Source organism: Crocuta crocuta, unplaced genomic scaffold, assembly GCF_008692635.1.
Source record: "Crocuta crocuta isolate KB4526 unplaced genomic scaffold, BGI_CrCroc_1.0 scaffold20, whole genome shotgun sequence".
NCBI lineage: Eukaryota > Metazoa > Chordata > Mammalia > Carnivora > Hyaenidae > Crocuta > Crocuta crocuta.
This window is the reverse complement of record NW_027527932.1, coordinates 1,617,882-1,635,831: the sequence shown is the minus strand read 5'-3', so window position 1 is coordinate 1,635,831 and position 17,950 is coordinate 1,617,882. Positions and strand designations below refer to the sequence as shown.

General features: G+C 38.1%; 1 protein-coding gene across 3 annotated transcripts in view; it reads left to right on the top strand.

Annotated features, from left to right (window-relative positions):
* Nucleotides 1–17,950, top strand: part of DNAJC5B (DnaJ heat shock protein family (Hsp40) member C5 beta) — an 87,702-nt gene that overhangs the window by 24,541 nt on the left and 45,211 nt on the right. For 2 of the 3 annotated variants that reach the window (XR_013332040.1, XM_077751837.1), the window contains exons 2-3: nucleotides 433–552; nucleotides 6,667–6,794. Coding sequence is in view for 1 of the 3 variants with exons in the window: in XM_077751837.1 (XP_077607963.1) it covers nucleotides 6,676–6,794 (119 nt within the window). In the remaining 2 variants the exon portion in view is untranslated. The other variant, XR_013332041.1, reaches the window with a different exon arrangement.

Here is a 17,950-nt window from a genome sequence, read left to right as displayed (position 1 = left end):
TTATGTTCGTGTGTGTGTGTGTGTGTGTGTGTGTGTGTGTGTGTGTGTGTGTTCTTTATCCATTCACCTATTGATGAATACTTGGGTTGTTTCCATATCTTATCTAAACTAAAAATTTTTAATTTTTACAGTTTTGAGGGAACTGTACTGTTTCCCATAGTGGCTGTAACCAATTTATATTCTCACCAACAATGCACAAAGGTTCCCATCTCTCTATATCCTCACCAATACTATTTATTCCTGCATATTCTCTTAATTAGAAGTTCTGAGGGAAAACTGAAGGCAGTTCCATAGCAGCATTTGATTGAGTCAAGCACCAGTTGACTAATGATCAACAGTAAATATAGCATATATTTTGGCATCACTTGGTGCCTTGTAATGGCAACCTTTACCATCATGCATGTTTTATTTTCTCTTTGTTATGTTTTCCAGAGGGATAACCAATTGGCTGATGGAGTAACAAATGAAAAGTAATCTGACTCCACTGACCCGCTTAACCCTGGATGAGAACAATGGAAAGGAGTAGCCTTTTGCTTTGAAACAGTGGAACGGGTATGGAATAGCTCCCTTCATTGTTGCCTTCCTTTATTTCTTTGCACATCTATTTCCAGACCAGTTAAAAACAGCAAGTCGTTCCTGTTTTGAGAACACAGAATCGGAGTTATAGGAACAGGTACTGTGGGTTATTTCTAACATTTCCGAGTCCCATCTTCAAGTTGCTGTTTATATAAGTACCAATGTGATAAAGAGATAATTATTTTTCTATAATGAGTAATTATGCTAAGGAGAATTATTACTTTTAAACACAGGCTTAACATTTTGGATGTGTGTTTAGCTTTAGGACACAATGTTATCTGAATAAGGAAATTTTGCTTCATTAAATAGATTTCAATGGAGGAATCACAGAAGTAATAAGAAAATGGCAAAGCATGCTGGTTTCACCAATGAAAGCCATGGAAAGTGTTTTTGCTGTGTTTAATGATCTAATTTTCCTTGCCCACAGTCATTTCTTCAGTCTTGAAGGAACCCTTTCAAGAAGGATATACTTTGATTTTTTCCATTTTTCAGAATTCACATGATAGATATAGGTGAAGCATCTTTTGCTCTGAAAGGAACATTTTATGTCAACATGAAAAATTTAAAACAGCATTTGTAAAACTCCTGGAATTAGAACCTTTGAAATAAGTATTTATTTTGAATTGGATGCCCATCATCATCAGAGTGCTGAACCTTCTTCCAGTTATATCTATTATCAAAAGATAGATGAGCTGTATGTGGTTTAGTAGTAACTGATTAGAGGTCAGTGCTTTAAGAAATTATGATATTAATGGCATTGTAATGTACCAAAAAGTAATTTAAGTCCAGAAGATTAAATATCATGTACTGGATGATCAAAATTAAATTACTTAATAATTTTGCATGACAACATTTTTTTCTACATTGGATGGCTAATAGATGAGGGACTATGAATAAATAATAAAAACCTGAATTTTATATTGGCATATTAGAATTCAAAAGGCTACAAAAAAAGAATTCATAAAAAATTATATTTTACATAACGAATTAAAAAAGGGTATGGCTCCATTATTTAGTTTAAGGTTATTTAAGGAGAGTTTTTAGAAGATGTTTCGATTATCACTCTGTAGTTAGTATGTTCTCAGGGCATATATCTATGTTTATACATTTTTATACAACTAAGTTTTTCAATGAATTACACTGTTGAATTTGAAACTAGATGTCATCTACATCAATAATGTATGAAGTCTGGTTTCTATATCAGATTAGAGACAGAAAAGGAACCATGTTGCTGCTGTTTGATGTACAGAGAACAAGTTTGCAGTTATTTGGTCCCTTTATGTTTTAGTCTGTAGAGTCCGCTAACAACTCACAACGGTGACTAACTATTGACCAACTATCTTTTTCTTGTGTTCCAATACTGATGTAAATAGGCTTTTTTTGTTTTAGTACTTTAATCAACAAACTTTAACTGTCTGAAAGAAAATCTTTTGGAAATAGGGCAAAGAAGGTGAATCATAATAATTTCCAAACTCTTTATAACAACCCACACNCTGGATTTTATTTAGTAGGAATAGATTACAGTGTGATTGGATTTCTAAAAAAAAAAAAAACCTGATTTGAAAAAATACATAAACCAAAGTAATAGCAAGTTTTCCTGGTTGTGAGTTTCTATGTATGAAATTATTTGAGAGATAGAATCTGTCTTCCTTTTTTCCACTGGGAAGAGGAATGTGTATAGAAGGATAAATCCTAGGCTGTTTCTATGACTATTCTCTTAAAGGACTGAGGGTAGCTCCCAACTGACCCCATCTCTCTTGTTCTACACCTGGGTTAAGTTTGAATGGAGTAGTCTTATGAAAAAAAAAATGTCCCAGTCACCATGTCAGAATGTCCTGCCTCCTCTTTCAACCCCCAAACCCAGAAGTCCTCTTTTCTGTTGATTTATGCAAATAAATGGTCACGAGAGCCATTGGCTACCATATCTATGCAGATCCAAGGTTAGGCTTACACGCAAGAGCTATAATAGAAATATATGCTAAATTCTAGGGTGCCTGGGTGGCTCAGTCAGTTATGCATCCCGACTTTAGCTCAGGTCATGATCTCACAATTCATGGGTTCGAGCCCCATGTCGGGCTCTGTGCTGACAGCTAGCTCAGAGCCTGGAGCCTGCTTTGGATTTCGTGTCTTCCATCCCTCTCTGACCCTCCCCTGCTCACAATGTCTCTATCTCTCTCTCTCTCAAAAATAAATAAAACATTAAAACATTTTAAAAAAAGAAATGTATGCTAAATTCTACAGAAATAAGTGGTAGTATTATCATCAGGTCAGATTTCATCTTTTCTGTGAAGTTCTCCCTAACATTCCCATTCAAGTAAACCACTCACTTTTTATTTGGTTACCCAACAGACATCTATCACACACCTAATATATCCCAGGCACAATGCTGGGCCTCTGTTGGCACAAAACAGAATCTCTGTCCTCCAGAAAATCCCTTCTTGCTCTATCCTCAGTACTTGTTTAACCTCTAAACAATAGTTTTGTTATTGGCTTACAGTTTTGTATCTCATATTAGTCTGAAATCTCCCTAAAGACTTGACCTGCATTGCAAGCTTTGAATAAACAATTGAACTTTCTGCTGTGGATATTGCCATAATCTGTTTAGCATTATCTTCAGTAACCTGTAAATCCTTTTCCTGGATTAGTGACAGCAAAGCTCAAGTAGGAAGGAATCAAAGCTGGTCATGGAGCATTCTACTCACAACTGAAAATTGTGCATGTTTTGTTAAAATTGATTTTAGGACTAACTGTTGACTTATGGGAGCCATGACATCTCTCTTATTTAGTGAGAGATGGATGAAGAGTGAATACATTTTTTTCCCTCAAATTGGAACCATTTCTTTGGAATGCTGAATACAATGATAAATAGATAAAACAAAAATAACTATCTGTCTTATTTTTATTTCTTCCTAGTGTTTCTGAATAGCTCACCACAAACTTTCTTTATGAAAGTGTCTTAAACTAGATTTATCACTGCTCCTTTTATCTGTACGAGTAATGTCTACACGATACAGCTAAATGAATCTGTTTGAAATTCTTAGTATAGTATTGTTCCCCCCTAAATACCCATTCACAAGTATCAGGAAGCCACATTCAATTTAAAGGATGACTAGGGACAATAACTTAAGATTAGCCTGGTTTGGAAGTGCCTGGGGAACCACTCGTGGTGTTTAGTTGGGAGAGAACATGACACTTAGGAATTTTGGTTAACAGTGACCCAAATCTAGCTAAAATATGCTCAAAAGAGAAAACGTGTGTAGATTTGTGTATGGGGAGGAATTTTATTGGCTCAATCCAAGGAAGAGTTGATTGAAAAGCTGTGGGAGGGGAAGAGTTACAGGTGGACCCTGAAACAACCAGAACCATGGGATTGAACTCTACTGGCTCTCTCTCCGTCTTCCAGCCACTGCTCCTCTTCTTTGAATCAGTTTCAATCTCTCCATTTCAGGCCAGCCAACAATACCTAAATTTTACATTTTACTGGTTTTACCATCTGAGATTGTCCTATATATAAATATGCTAGGGGAGGACTCTGATTGGTCTGCCTTGGTACCCACTCTTAATCTATTCAACTGGGATCAGGTAAGACTAAGGCAAGTGTCAGGAAAGGCATGTGTTACAACGGGAACCTAAGCATCCCCAGAGAAAGGAGAACTAGTACACTAATAAGTAAAGTCTGCTACAGTGATCTGTGGCCCAAATTTCCCAAAAGGCATTTGTTAAGTTGGCTTAGGTGACCTCTAACTCCATATCTTACAGTCCTATATTTTCAATCATTATGTTGATATATTCTCAGTTTCTCACTCTGGGGATCTTGCTAACCAGTGACATCTTAAAATCTCAAAGAGACAAGTAGGATGACTGTGGCCCTATTCCTTGTCCACAAAGCCATATAGAAACCGCTACCTTCCAAACCCACTCATTCGTGGCATTTAGCATGACTGGTGGAAACCTACTGGTTGCCTCCATTCCTGGCAACCAGAGGTGTATGAATGGTGCAGAGCTTCAGAATCCTGAGCATGTCTCTGTGTGGTGGCAGCCGGACACAGGGGACAGAGAAGGAAGTAGGGAGGGTGTCAGTTACTCAGGCAATTCTTCCTTCAATTACGAGTAATCAGCTGGTCTATGGTTCCAGGATAGGGCTGACCTGTCAGACTGGAACACAGAGATGAGTGAGATACCCCAAGCCTTGAATTGCTTACTCCCTGGGAAACTGTGATGGGTAGCTAAGAAAGGTAAGTTAGTGCAGCAATGAAAATACATGCTACAATTTACTGAATGTCTGCTAGTCAGTATGAGCATCAGTTAGATTTTGTTTTGTAGCAGGTAAAGTAAGGATTCCTTCTCCTCTTGTCCTTGGGTGAACCAGGAATTTGGGACCAGGCTCCTTCTGGTCTCTAGGGACACTCCTTTCCTAGGATGCTAATTGAGGAGGAAACAAAGAACTGTGCCACAAAACAAGCCTTTGTTCTTGGTGCCCCTAGGCAAGATTTTTGCCTGGGTCTTCCTTTTTTTTTTGTTTTTAAAGTGTATTTATTTTGTTGAGAGAGAGTGCAAGTGTGGTAGGGGCATTCACTCTTACAGCACTTGTTGTACAAGACTCAAAGCCAAGACATGGACAATAATTTTCAAGGAACTTCCGGTCAGGGGAGCTTGCAATCAAAGTATTTTTTAGTTTCCTTATTTTGATTTTGTGGCAAAATTTAACATTTACTCTTTGAACTGTTTTTAAGGGTACTATTCAGTGACATTAAGTACAATCACAGTGTTTTCTAATCATCACTATTATTTCCAGAACTTCTTCATCATCCCAAACAGAAACTCTATGCCCATTTAATCCTAATTCCCCATGTCCCCCAGCCCCTAATAACCTCTATTCTACTTTGTGTTTCTATAAATTTACTTATTCAAGGTATCTCATATATGAGGAATTGTACAATATTTGTCCTTTTGTAACTGGTTTATTTCACTTAGTATAATGTCTTTAAGGTTCATCTGTACTGTAGCATGTGTCAAAATTCCATTTCTTTTTATGGCTGAATAATATTCCATTGTGTGTATGTACCACATTCTCATTCACCTGTTGATGGACATTTGGATTGTTTCCACCTTTTGGCTGTTATGAACAATGGTGCTATGAACACTGGTGTATGTCTTTGTTTCTTAATATATAAATACCCTGAATTCTTACAACAGCTTCATGATTTTAGGCACATTTCTGTTTCCAATTTACAGATAGGGAAGGTCATGCAGCCGGTCATGGTCAAGCCAAATCTGACTACAGTGCACTCTCAGAATTACATACAGTGCTGCTTTTAATAAAAGTAGTTATCTTTTTCTAGCCTGTGATGTGGGCTTTATTATCCTTTTATAAATGAAGACCTTAAGGTTTAGAGAGATTAAGTGGTAGATGCAGGAATATCTCCAGGTATGCTTGCTTCTCCCCCCCTGCCCTAGAGCAAAGCATGGCAGGCAGATGGCTCCTTGGGTCAGATAGCCCGACCCCTTCTTTATAAACCATAGGGAAAGGATCTATCTCAAGTGCAAAATCCATGAACACTGTGGGGTCTTTGGCATCCATAGCTGCAGAGAGGTTCTAACCTGGCTCCCAGATGATTTTTCCCCCTGATACTTACAAAAGTTGTCTTTTATTTATTTTTAAAACTCTTTGTCTATCGATGGCTAGGCCAATAGAATCAAAGTAAAATGGAAGATTATTTCCATTGCTAGCTAAATTGGGGAAACATACATAAAAGGACCTATGTAAATTCTGGGGGAAAAAATCTACATATGCCTGACCTGTGAGGATTCATTTTCAACAATTCTGAACCAGCTGGGTATTTAGATTACATTTCTAATCACGTGGACAAAGCCATATTCCATTTACATGGCTGCCTATAGCCTTTAACACCTTGACTTGAAGCTCTACTTTTGGCTTTCCTCACCCTTTTTTCCTCTCCTTTGTGGCTGGCACAAAAATGTACTTCAGATTGTTATTTTACAAAAGATTAAAAATAAACAATCTTTTCTTCAGAGAGTGGGATCTAGTATGTACAACCTTCATGACTATTTCCCCCTCTGCTTTTGCAGCCTGAGAAAATGGCATGTAACATACCTAACCAAAGACAGCGGACTATGTCTACATCTGGAGAAGCTCTATATGAAATTCTTGGTCTGCAAAAGGGAGCATCAAATGAAGAAATAAAGAAAACCTACAGGTACAGAGGAAGTTCAATGATGAGATTTCTTATACTACTAGTGATAGTTATTTTGTGACAGGCAAGTGCCCCCAATTAAAGACATAAGCTTCTTGCCAAGACCAAGAAGCTTCATGTTCCCTGTTCTACAGAATAGGCAGTTAGGAATAGACAATGATGACACTGACTTTTTAAAAGAATGCTCTCATGATTTGGGGCCTTAGGAAAAGGAAATCTGTGTTCTAAACCTGTATGTCAGAGAAAGAGAGACGGAGATCACAGAGAATGACCAGGAGTTTTAATTTAACACAAATGATACACCATCACGGAATGTGGTAGAGATTTTTTTTAAAAGACAGGGTGGGGGGAGCAGGGAAGGAGGCTTGTCACAACTGCTATATTATACAGCAATACTTTTCAAGTACTCAGTTTTATTTTTCATATCTGATCTTGTTCCAAGCTAGCTATTTTTGGAAAAACTCAAATATGTTTTTCTTTAAAGCTTCAAGGAATAAAAAAAAAAGTGTTGAGCACAGAATAATTTACTTATGGTAGAAAATTTGGAAATTACTCAAAATGAAGACAATAACATTTATCCATAATTCTATCTCTAGCAGCAATTATTGATATTTTGTTTTCTTCTAGTTTTTTTTTTTTCTGTCTAGGAAAAAATCAAATCAGATTCATTGATACCCTCTTTCTTTTAAACAAGGTTCTATCATAAAAACATCTTGGTATTACTAAATATTGATTTTTTAATGACTGCAGCCTATGGCTATTCTGTAATATAATTACTTTATGACATATTTTTGAAGTTTAAGTTATTTTAATTTTCCCCATACTTAATACCCCTGTACACAAATCATGATGCACATTTCCAAGTATTTCATTATTTTCTTATTGAGTAATAAAGCTGCGCCTTTAGAGAGAAAAACTAAATCAAAATATAAATGAAAGTTTCTCTTGATTTGACCTTGAATTAGGTTTTTAAAATTATGGTATTTTATTTGACAGATTGCAGTTTAGAATTTTTAAGTAGGCAAGTTTCCTTTATGGATTTTGTTTTATCTGTCATGTTTAAAAAGCCACTCTCAATTACAATAAAAATGCTAACCAATATCTTCTTCTAGTACATTTATAATTTAGTTTTATATTAAATCTTTGATCCATTTGGAGTTCATTTTGATATAAGGAATGAAGGTAGGATTCTAGATTTACTTTTTCCCAAATCACTAGTCCACCAACATTTACTGATTTCTCCATTTTTATCTACTGATGGGAAATTCTTTGGCTCTGGATTGGAACCTTCACCCATGTGGTAAACTGTGGGACCTGAAATGCCTTCAAGAAGCATGTGCTGGAGAATAAATGACAGAGGTGAAAATTGCCATTTGGATCTAAATGGTTACCTGAAAATGGTCAAGGAGTTTAATCAAAGTCACTATTAGTCTTCTAGTTTACATTTCACTTAAGGTGCTGGGGACGGACAGTTTTCATTGTTTCACTGCTCGCCAGTTATTTAGGAGCGTCCCGAGGAGCAGCTCAGCCTCCTGTGGGTGGATAGCCATGGCTGAGAGTTACTAAACTTGACACTTAAGGCTTCAGGCTGAGACACTATGCTGGAGGTGGGGGTTTAGAATCAAAGTAATTGCACTGCAAGCTTACTACCTCTAAAGATGCTCCCCAAAATAAGAAAAGAATAGTGATATCTAACTACTTTGTAAACTTTAAAACCCACTTTACTTTACAAATGTGACTTTTAATTGCCTCAATGAATTTTGGAAGCTAAAATTTCAGGTCATATCCTAATTAAGCCACTAATTATGCTGAGTTGTTTGCAAGTTTGATAATTACAACCTAAAGTCTTTTCATGTAATCAGCATCGTGCTATTAATTTTGTTTTAATGTCATACAAATATCATTTTTTTCAGCTGATTAGGGTGATAGTATGCTGCCAAAAGCATCTACTTCTATCTAAATTACACATTTGTATTCTGCAAGTTATTCAAAATGTTTGAGCAGGCTGAAAATCCACTGAGAACATTATTATTATATTTAGAGATCTGGATCAAAGCAGTCACAATACAGTGAAATGATAAGTCAGTGAAGGTTAATAAAATTACAAATTATTGAATGCATACACTGCTTGACCACTGTTGTAATCCTTGGTTGTGCTCCTGAAAGCAAGTCTGAATTAGATTTCCTTCTTCTCTTACATTTTATTTTTGACTAGATAAAATATTCATCTGGCTAAAATGAGAATATGCAAACACATATACAAAAAAAGAGTTTCTCTCCTACTCAGATTCCCTCCTCAGGGAAGGCAATTTTTGTGTACCCTTCTAGAGAGATTTTAGGCCTATATAAGCTTACATAGAGACCTTCTGATCTGAGCAAAATGATGTAGACTTGTTTGTCTCTGCTCCTTCCTGACAAGCATGACTAAAAGCTTTGGAAAGAACATAAGAGACACCTGAAAGGTAGAAGGAGGAAGATGAATTAGTTAGGGACCAGAGGACCAAGAGAACAACAGAGTGGCATGGCATCCAAGAGAAAGAAGCTCAGGCCCAGCCTTTTCTGACACCAAATCTAGCAAGAGAAGGTGGCCAAATAGCCTTATTCTACCTCCAAACTGAGCAAGAATCCTGCCAACAATTCTAGACAAGCCCAGAGGAAATAGCAAGGGGGGAGAACTAAATGTTCTCCTAACAAGAACCTACCAGAGAACTTTACCACCAGACTGAGACTCCCCTCTCCCACCCAGAGACCCCACTTGACAGGGGACATTAGCAAGCAGGATTCTGCCACAGCAAGCACCCAGCCCAAAAAGTGGTTTTTGTCCATGCAGGCTGGAGATTCCCTTCCTCCACCTAAAGGCCCCAGGCCACCCAGCTTGGGAAGTTCCTTCGCTTTCTCAGCTAGTGCCAGAAAGTACCAGTGGGGATCCCAGAGGCAGGAGACAAACCAAGAGGACCAACATAGTACTATCAAGTCTCTGAAAATCAGGCTGCCATTGGAACTACAGCCTACAAAAGTAGGCTCTGACCAATATGCTAAATCTATTGGTTAAATAGATGCGCTAAATCTCTGTTATCATAAAAAATTTAAGACCCAGAGTCTCCTCACATAATAGCCAAAATGTCCAGATACAATTAAAATCATTGATCACACAAAAATATAAAACAAATAAGAAAAGCTCACCTTGAATGAGAAAAGATAATCCTCTAATATGAACCAGAGATTAGAATTATTTGACAAGTAGCCATCATAATAAAAATTCCACAAGCAATTACAAATTCTCTTGAAACAAGAGAAAAAAAATTTTTAGAAGAGAATTAGGAATTGTAAAAAGGAACCAGTGGCAATTATAGGACGGAAAAATAATAGAAATAATAAAAATGGCTGATGAGTTCAATAGCAGAGTGCAGCCAACAGAGGATGGAATCAGTGAGGTTGAGGACAAATCCATAGATTTTACCAAATCTGAACAACAGAGAGAAAATAAAGTGAAAACAAACTTAGCAGGGCCTCGGTAACCCGTGAGACCATAACAAAAGATCCAACATTTGTAGCACTGATGTCCTATATGGGGAGAAAGACAGTGGGACTGAAAGAGTATTCAAAGAAACAATGATGGAAAAATTTCCCAAACAAAACAAAACGTATAAATCCACAGATCAAGAAGCTAAGTGAATTAGAAATAGGATGAATCCACAGAAATCCATGCCCAGACACATCATAATTACACTTCTGAACACTAAAGGCAAGGAAAATATCTTGAAAGCAGCCAGAGAGAAACAACACATTATCAATAGGGGGATGTCAATTCAAAAGATAACAGATTTCTCATCTGAAATAACAGAGGCCAGAAGAAGGGATACACTATTTTTCAAGGGCTGAAAGAAAATTACTGTAAACTGCAAATTCTTTATCTGATGAAACTATACCTCAGGAATTAAGGGGAAATAAAGACATTCTCACATGAAGGAAAACTAAAAGAATTTGTCACTTAGCCAAATTTACTCTTCAAGAATGGCTAAAGGACATATTATGAAATAAATAATGAAGGAAGGAATCATTAGGAAGTAAAAAGAGCAATGAAAAATGCAGAAATAGAGGTAAATACAATATACTAACCTCATGGATTTCCTAAATTATATATATGGCAATTGGCATAAAAATTATAACACTATCTGATACTCAAGACAATGATATTTAAAAGTGAGGAGGATGGGGCACCTGGGTGGCTCAGTAGGTTAAGCGTCTGGCTTCAGCTCAGGTCATGATCTCGCAGTTTGTGGATTTCAGCCCCGCATCAGGCTCTGTGCAGAGAGCTCAGAGCCTGGAGGCTCTATTCGGACCCTGTGCCTCCCTCTCTCTCTGACCCTCCCCTGCTCACACTGTCATTCTCTCTCTCAAAAATAAATAAAACATTACCCAAAAAAAGTGAGAATAAAAAACCTAAATGCAAAGTTTCTGTACTTCACTCAAATTGGTAAAACACTGATCTCAGTAGAATGTGATTTTATATATTTATATGTATATAAATATATGTATTTTTATATATATAAATATATANAAAACTATACAAAGTAATATACTTCAAAACACTCTCTTCAGCTCTGGGAGACTTTGGAAGAGGTTCTAGCCACCAGATTCCCAAGCGTGCCCTGACATGCCCAGACTCCCAGTCCTGAACACTAGACTATGGTCACTCAAAGATGCATCCCTATCATAGCCCTACAACAAAGCTACCTGATTCTGTGTTCTCTTTGGTAACTTGAATGAGGTAAATACAGTTCACCATTCTATTGCTGCTCAGCAAGCACTTCAGGCGTGTGATTAGATCCTTCTTTTCTCGGTATTAACTGACACATAAAAATTCTTCACTCCAAACCCAGTAGACTGTTGATCTATACCTCATACCGCTACCTAATTATAATGAAGCCAGGAAGGCTGATCAGAGGGTGTACTATGTAGTATGTCTAGTCTCTCTCAGAATTTTAATGGCTTTATAACAACAAGTCTAGTTCATTATTCAACAAATATTCATTGAGCACTGTTTTAGGCACTGAGAAAAGTGCAGTGAGAAAAGATGAAATCCCTACATTCCTGAAGCCTATATTCTGGGCTGGGGGAGTAGGGAGGCCTAATAAAAACTAAATAAAATATACAGCCTATTAGATATTGGAAAGCACTATGGAGAAAAGCAAAGAAGGTAGTGTTGATTTTAACACTAAAATCCCTCTGTGGCAGTGGATTTTTTTTCTTGTTTTGTTCTTTTTAATTAAAATGAGAATGAAGCAGTAATTTGCTATCGAATAATTTGTATAAGTGAACAGAGCTCAATTAGCTTTTTCTTAAAATTTTTTTTACAAATGGTTTATTGGCAAGTTGGTTTCTCACAAGCAACTTAAATGTTAGTTATTATTTACACTGATACGTACATTTTTGAATTCAGGTAGAAACAAGATTAAATGGCCAAAAAGGAAGCCACCTGGTTTTCCTAGTGTTCTGGGGACAAAAGCCTAACAACGTGCTGGCCTACTAGATGAGAAATCAGTCAAAGATCTAGCCCTTCCTTAGCTCCTCAGAATACCACAAAATCAGAGTGAGCTAGTTTTATACATTAGCACCTGGGACTCTGTGCCTCATGAATGCGCTTAATTTCTCCTTGATGATGAGGTACCAAAGATCCTGGCTCGCAGGGCAGCAGGGACTTGATTTTTCTATTCATTCAATTCCACATGGGACTTTCTGGAAATCATCCTCCATCTCTGAAGAGGTGAGTTCTCAGAGAAGACCAACATGTGGCAAATGCTATGTTCACAAGAAGCAGGAAAGAGTGTCATTTCCATAGTGATCTATGGCGACCCCAATCTGTGGTGCTCTTACCCATCTTTATTAGCTATTACAGGTCAAAACAGAGGCTGCTTCTGAATAAAGTGTAAATGTCAGGGGAATGCATAGCTAATAGAAGAATTGTAAATATTTACAAGGCAAAGTGATGATTCAAGCTCACAAGATAAATTGAAATTAATCTCTATCAGTACTAATTGGTTTCCTGAATTCTAAAACCTTCCACTAAAAAGAAGAGTATACGAGGCTATGTCAGTTATCTTCCAGGCCAGCAGCGTATCCTCCCTTCTCCCGTGGCAAATCTTCTCCCACGGCAAACTGCTCCTCCTAGTTCTTCATACGACTTCATTTGTTCCTGGGCACTACAATCATTATGATCAATGACTTTTCGTTCCACTCACTCATCCACTCAATGTCTGTTTAGTATTGGATACTTATTTATGTTATATTATGAGAAAATGAATATAAATATCTATTTACATATCTATATCTGCCTATAGACCTGTAATTTGCACCGCTTAGAGATCTTACCTTATAAAGAGTTAGATGTAGTAAGGTTGGAAGATATATACAGGAAGACAAGCAAAATAAGGGAGTCTGTGGTGAGCAAAAGAGATTGACTTGAGCATAGAGTTCATATTAATCATTTAAATGAAAGGAGTGTTTCATTCCATCATTCATTCCTGTCTTAGGTACTATACCAGTTTCTGTAAGGAAATCATTGTCACTGACCTCATATAACTTGAGGTCTAATGCAGAAAACAGAAATTAATCAAATGTTGATAAAATTTAGTATATAACTACCAATGAGATAAAACATTTTGGGGGGAAAAAAAGCATTGCTCCATGAGGATTTCTAACAGACAGCTAATTTTGGACTAGGGATTAGAGAAGCCTTCCCTGAGAAAGTGAATGCGGTCTTTCTTCACTTTTTCATTCTCTTCTTTTTGCTCCTCTGACTGGGTAATTTCCAATGTCCTATCCTCCAGGTAACTGATTCTTTCTTCTGCATGGTTGAGTCTACTTTTGAACTCTCTATTGAATTCTGAACTCTCTACTTTATTTTCAACTCTAGGCTTTCTGTTTGGATTTTTTGATAGTTGCTATTTCCTTGTCAAACTTCCATTTGGTTCATGTGTTGTTTTCCTAATTTTGTTTATGTTTTCTTTTAGTTCACTAAAACTCCCTTAAAGGGATTATTCCAAATTCTTTGACCATTCATAGATCTCCATTTCTTTAGGGTCAGTTATTAGAACTTTATTAGTTTTTTGATGGTGCTATATTTACCTTGATTTCTCATGATCCTTGATTCCTTTCTTTGGTACCTATGCCTTTGAGCAATGGGATTCCTATTCCAGACTTTACAGGTTTGCTTTGGCTAAACAGTTCTTCACCGGTCAGCTAAGTTTGGGTGTATCTGCTGATGATGGTTTTGAGCAAATGGGGCCTCCTATTATGGCCCGTTGGGGGGAAAGCCACTGTCTGAGCTCTGAAGACAAGCATGGAGTTCTGCCACTGGCTGAGAACACTTGAACAGGACCACCGGCTCGGTTTCCTACCCAAGCGAGGGTGTAGAATGGGCTGTGCAGTTGTTTGAATGTTCTGGTCACGCTTACTAAGTGGTTAGGACTGGGCACTGTATTCGGTAGTAGACGGATTGATGAATTAGTCTCCCTGACCTGACAGAGCAGCAGACCAGGGCCCAGGCTGATAACGGCTCTCGTGGAGACCCAGACCAGGCCTGAGTGTGCGCTGGATTCTCTGCTCAGGCAAGGCCACTGGTTTTGCTCACAGATGAGAGAAGTTTCAGGCTATGTTTCCTGTTCAAGTGCCACCGTCCAGAGGGCTGTTGAGTGTGCTATGCAACTTGTGTGTGCTCTGGTTAGGCTCCTTGGCTGGGCAGGATGAATGCTGTCTTTAGTGATGAGTAGGTCTATGAATTAGATTTCCTGAACAGGCACAGTAGGGGGAGTAGCTCTAAAACTAGTACATTTCTTTTTTGTCTTAAGTCATCCGATACCACACGTTCTCCGGCCAAACAAGGCCACTGGATTTACTCTGCAAACTGTTGGCTCTGTCTTCTCTTCTCTCTGCTCGAGCAGTGCTGGGCTGCACAGCTTCAAGCTGTTGCTGGCCCTCTGGTCAGAAGGGGCTGGAGCCCTTTCTCCACAAGGGGTGGGGTTATATCTCAGCCCCCTTGCCAGTCACAGGTGGGAATGGGAGGGGATGCTCTAGACTCCTCTCAATTTCCCAAACAGACTCTAGCTGTGAGAGGCCAGGTACTACCCTTAGCTTTTCCTCTGAATGAATCTGCCTGCCTGTGCAGAGCACAGGAAGCCCCCACCCCTGGTACTGACACTGCTCTACAGCTGGCCAGTTCTGCCTGTCTACTTCTTGGCTTGAGGGCCATTGGGCTGCACAGCTTTCAGGGGTTGTCAACAGCCCTTGTGGCCAGATGGGGCCGAAGGCACTCTCCACATGAGGCGGGGCCAGGACTTAGCACCTTGCCTGGATGTAAGGAAACCAATGTGTAGGCCTGGCAAAACTCCTCATTTGAGGATCCAAATCAGGCAAATCTTCACCCTGCCAAGTTCCCTGGTCTGAGTGTACCCCCAACTGAGTTCTGCAGATGAGCAAAACTGCTGCTTGGGATTACAACTCGGGCACTGCAGGTATGAACTCAGTCTCCCTGGATCTATGTGCTCATTGTTGTAAGTCCCTTCCTCCTCCTTCATTACAGTCAGATTCCAGGGCTGTCCCCAAAGAATCCTTTGCAATACCTGTGATGCAAGATTAGATGCACGCCTATAAAGTGACCCACAAGGCCGGACGTGAGAGGCTGGCTGTCTCCCGGTGGGTTCTCTTTATCCACTGGAGGAACCTGAGGCTCAGGGGAATGCTCTCTGCTCAGTGTTGTGCTTTCCTAGGGAAGGAGCAATGAGGGCAGTGTGTAGCCACTTCTCTCCCCTTCTAACCATCTTGGTCTGAGGTGCTGGGGAGTGCTTCAACCTCACATTCATGTTCTAGGATTNTGGTTCTCCTTCATCCTTTTTTTTTTTTTTTTTTTTTTTTTTTTTTTTTTTTTTTTAATAGATGTTACTAGTTCTTGTAAGGGGGTGTGAAGTCAGGAACACCTATGTCAATGTCTTGGTGACACATCACTCCTATATGGCCTTAATTTTATTATAATTTACACCAATTTATATTGAAGGTAATAAAAAAAAGCTACAAAGGCAAGCCCAAAAGCCACAATGAATCAATGATAACAAGAATAATAAAAATAGCCAATATATATAGAATGCTTACTATGTTCCAGGCACTATGCTCAGTGACTTGAATTCATTATTCTACTTAATTCTCACATCTCTAGTGCAGGTACTATCGTTATCTTCATTTTACAGTTTCCTCAACCTCCTATATAGGTAAGTTAAGTAGCTGTCCAAAGTTAATACTGGCCCGGGGTTGCCTTACTCTAGAGCCCATTGCTCTCAATTACTACATCTTTGATTTTAGAACAGCTACCATGAATCCAAAAGATTCAAAGGCCAGAGTCTGAGTGATGAGCCATAATGGAAAATGGAGCAAATGTTAATGTCTGAGAAGAAAGGCTAGGGATGACATTCAGGGCTCTCAGCCCCAGTCGGGATTTAAGGACAGAAGTAGGGAGAGAAATCCAGAATGAGCATAGAGATTTAACTTCCAAACAATATGGGTACGTAGGTCCACTATTAGCACAGCCTGAGAATGACTACATCACAGTTAATATGATATCTGTCCTTTCACTAGACAGAGTAGCTTTTGATATTGACAACAAGGTTCTGTATATTTTATAGTTAAAAGAGTAAGATCTGCCAAGAAATCCTTATAGGTCATAAGGGAAGGTAATGCAACTTTTTCTGACAATACTATTAAGTCCAATTGCTTCTTAAGTTATCTGTTGATAAACTAAAATCATGTCATCATTCAGCATGTTACCTGCCATATATCCTGCACCTATAGCTATGCCTGATAGACTAAGTGCTTAATAAATAACTGGTGAATAAATGCATGCATAAAAGCATAAATGAGAAAAAGCAATGTTTGCCTTTTTGTGTGCTTTAGCAATGGATATTGAGCCAAATAATCTAATATAGTTATTCAAAGAAGTTATGTGAACACAAATTTAGAAGCAGGGGTATGAAGGTACAACACTGTTAGACTTCATTAAAAATTGTTAATCTATTAGATACCAAAATATTCCTTATGTATGCTTTATGCCTATCAGTATTCTCCTAACAGAAGCATAAATAGTAAAAGTTTACTTTCAAAGGAATATGCTTTCCATAAACTTCAAAACACTTTACTGAAATTGGTATAGATATTAAAACTATCAATAGATGATTATGCCAGTGAAAATGGTGGAGAAAGGAACTCTAAAAGTTAGCTCTTCTATAAAAACAACTAAAAATCTGAAAAGAACTGTCAGAATCAACCTTTTCAGAATCTGGAAATTAAACAAAAGCCTTTGGCAATTGGGCTGTACTTATATTTTTATATATTTTAATATTAACTAATGATAAGAGTGGTGAATTTCAAGGCATTTTAGGTTGCCTTAGAAAGCTTGCATTCCCAGTACTAGTACCAGTACTGGTACCAGAGGATGCAAAAACACCTAATTTTCAAATAATTATCATTGGTTAATCTGTCTGGGCTCTCTGAAAAACCTACTCAGAAGGCTTGTCTTTTTGTACCTAAATCGAAACATGTCAGCACTAAAGCTGACATGGAAGGGCAAGGGGGATATTTGTTGAAAGGATTTATAGGAAAAGCTTTAGTTATTGCTACCTGAGGTAATGGATAACAGTTGGGACAACAGTAAACTTACTAAAAAATACTTGGGAGAAAAGGCTGGGGAATGAGATGTTTTGGGGAAGTAGAGCTTTGAAAAGTTCTGACATATCCCAGGGAATCTCGAAGCTACTCACCTACTCACAGGTGTGCACACACTCAGGAAAGACCTGAGAAAGAACTCAAAAATTAGGGTTGCCTGGGTGACTCAGGCAGTTAAGTGTCTGACTTTGACTCAGGTGATGATCTCGCAGTTTGTTGGTTTAAGCCCTGTGTCAGACTTTGTGCTGACAGCTCAGAGCCTGGAGCTGCTTCAGATTCTGTGTCTCCCTCTCTCTCTGCCCCTCCCCCATTCATGGCCTGTCTCTGTTTCTCAGAAATATATATATATATTATATATATATAAATAAATATATATTATATATAATATATATAAATAATCTATAAATAAAATATATATATATATTGCCTTTTAGATTTATCCATGTTGC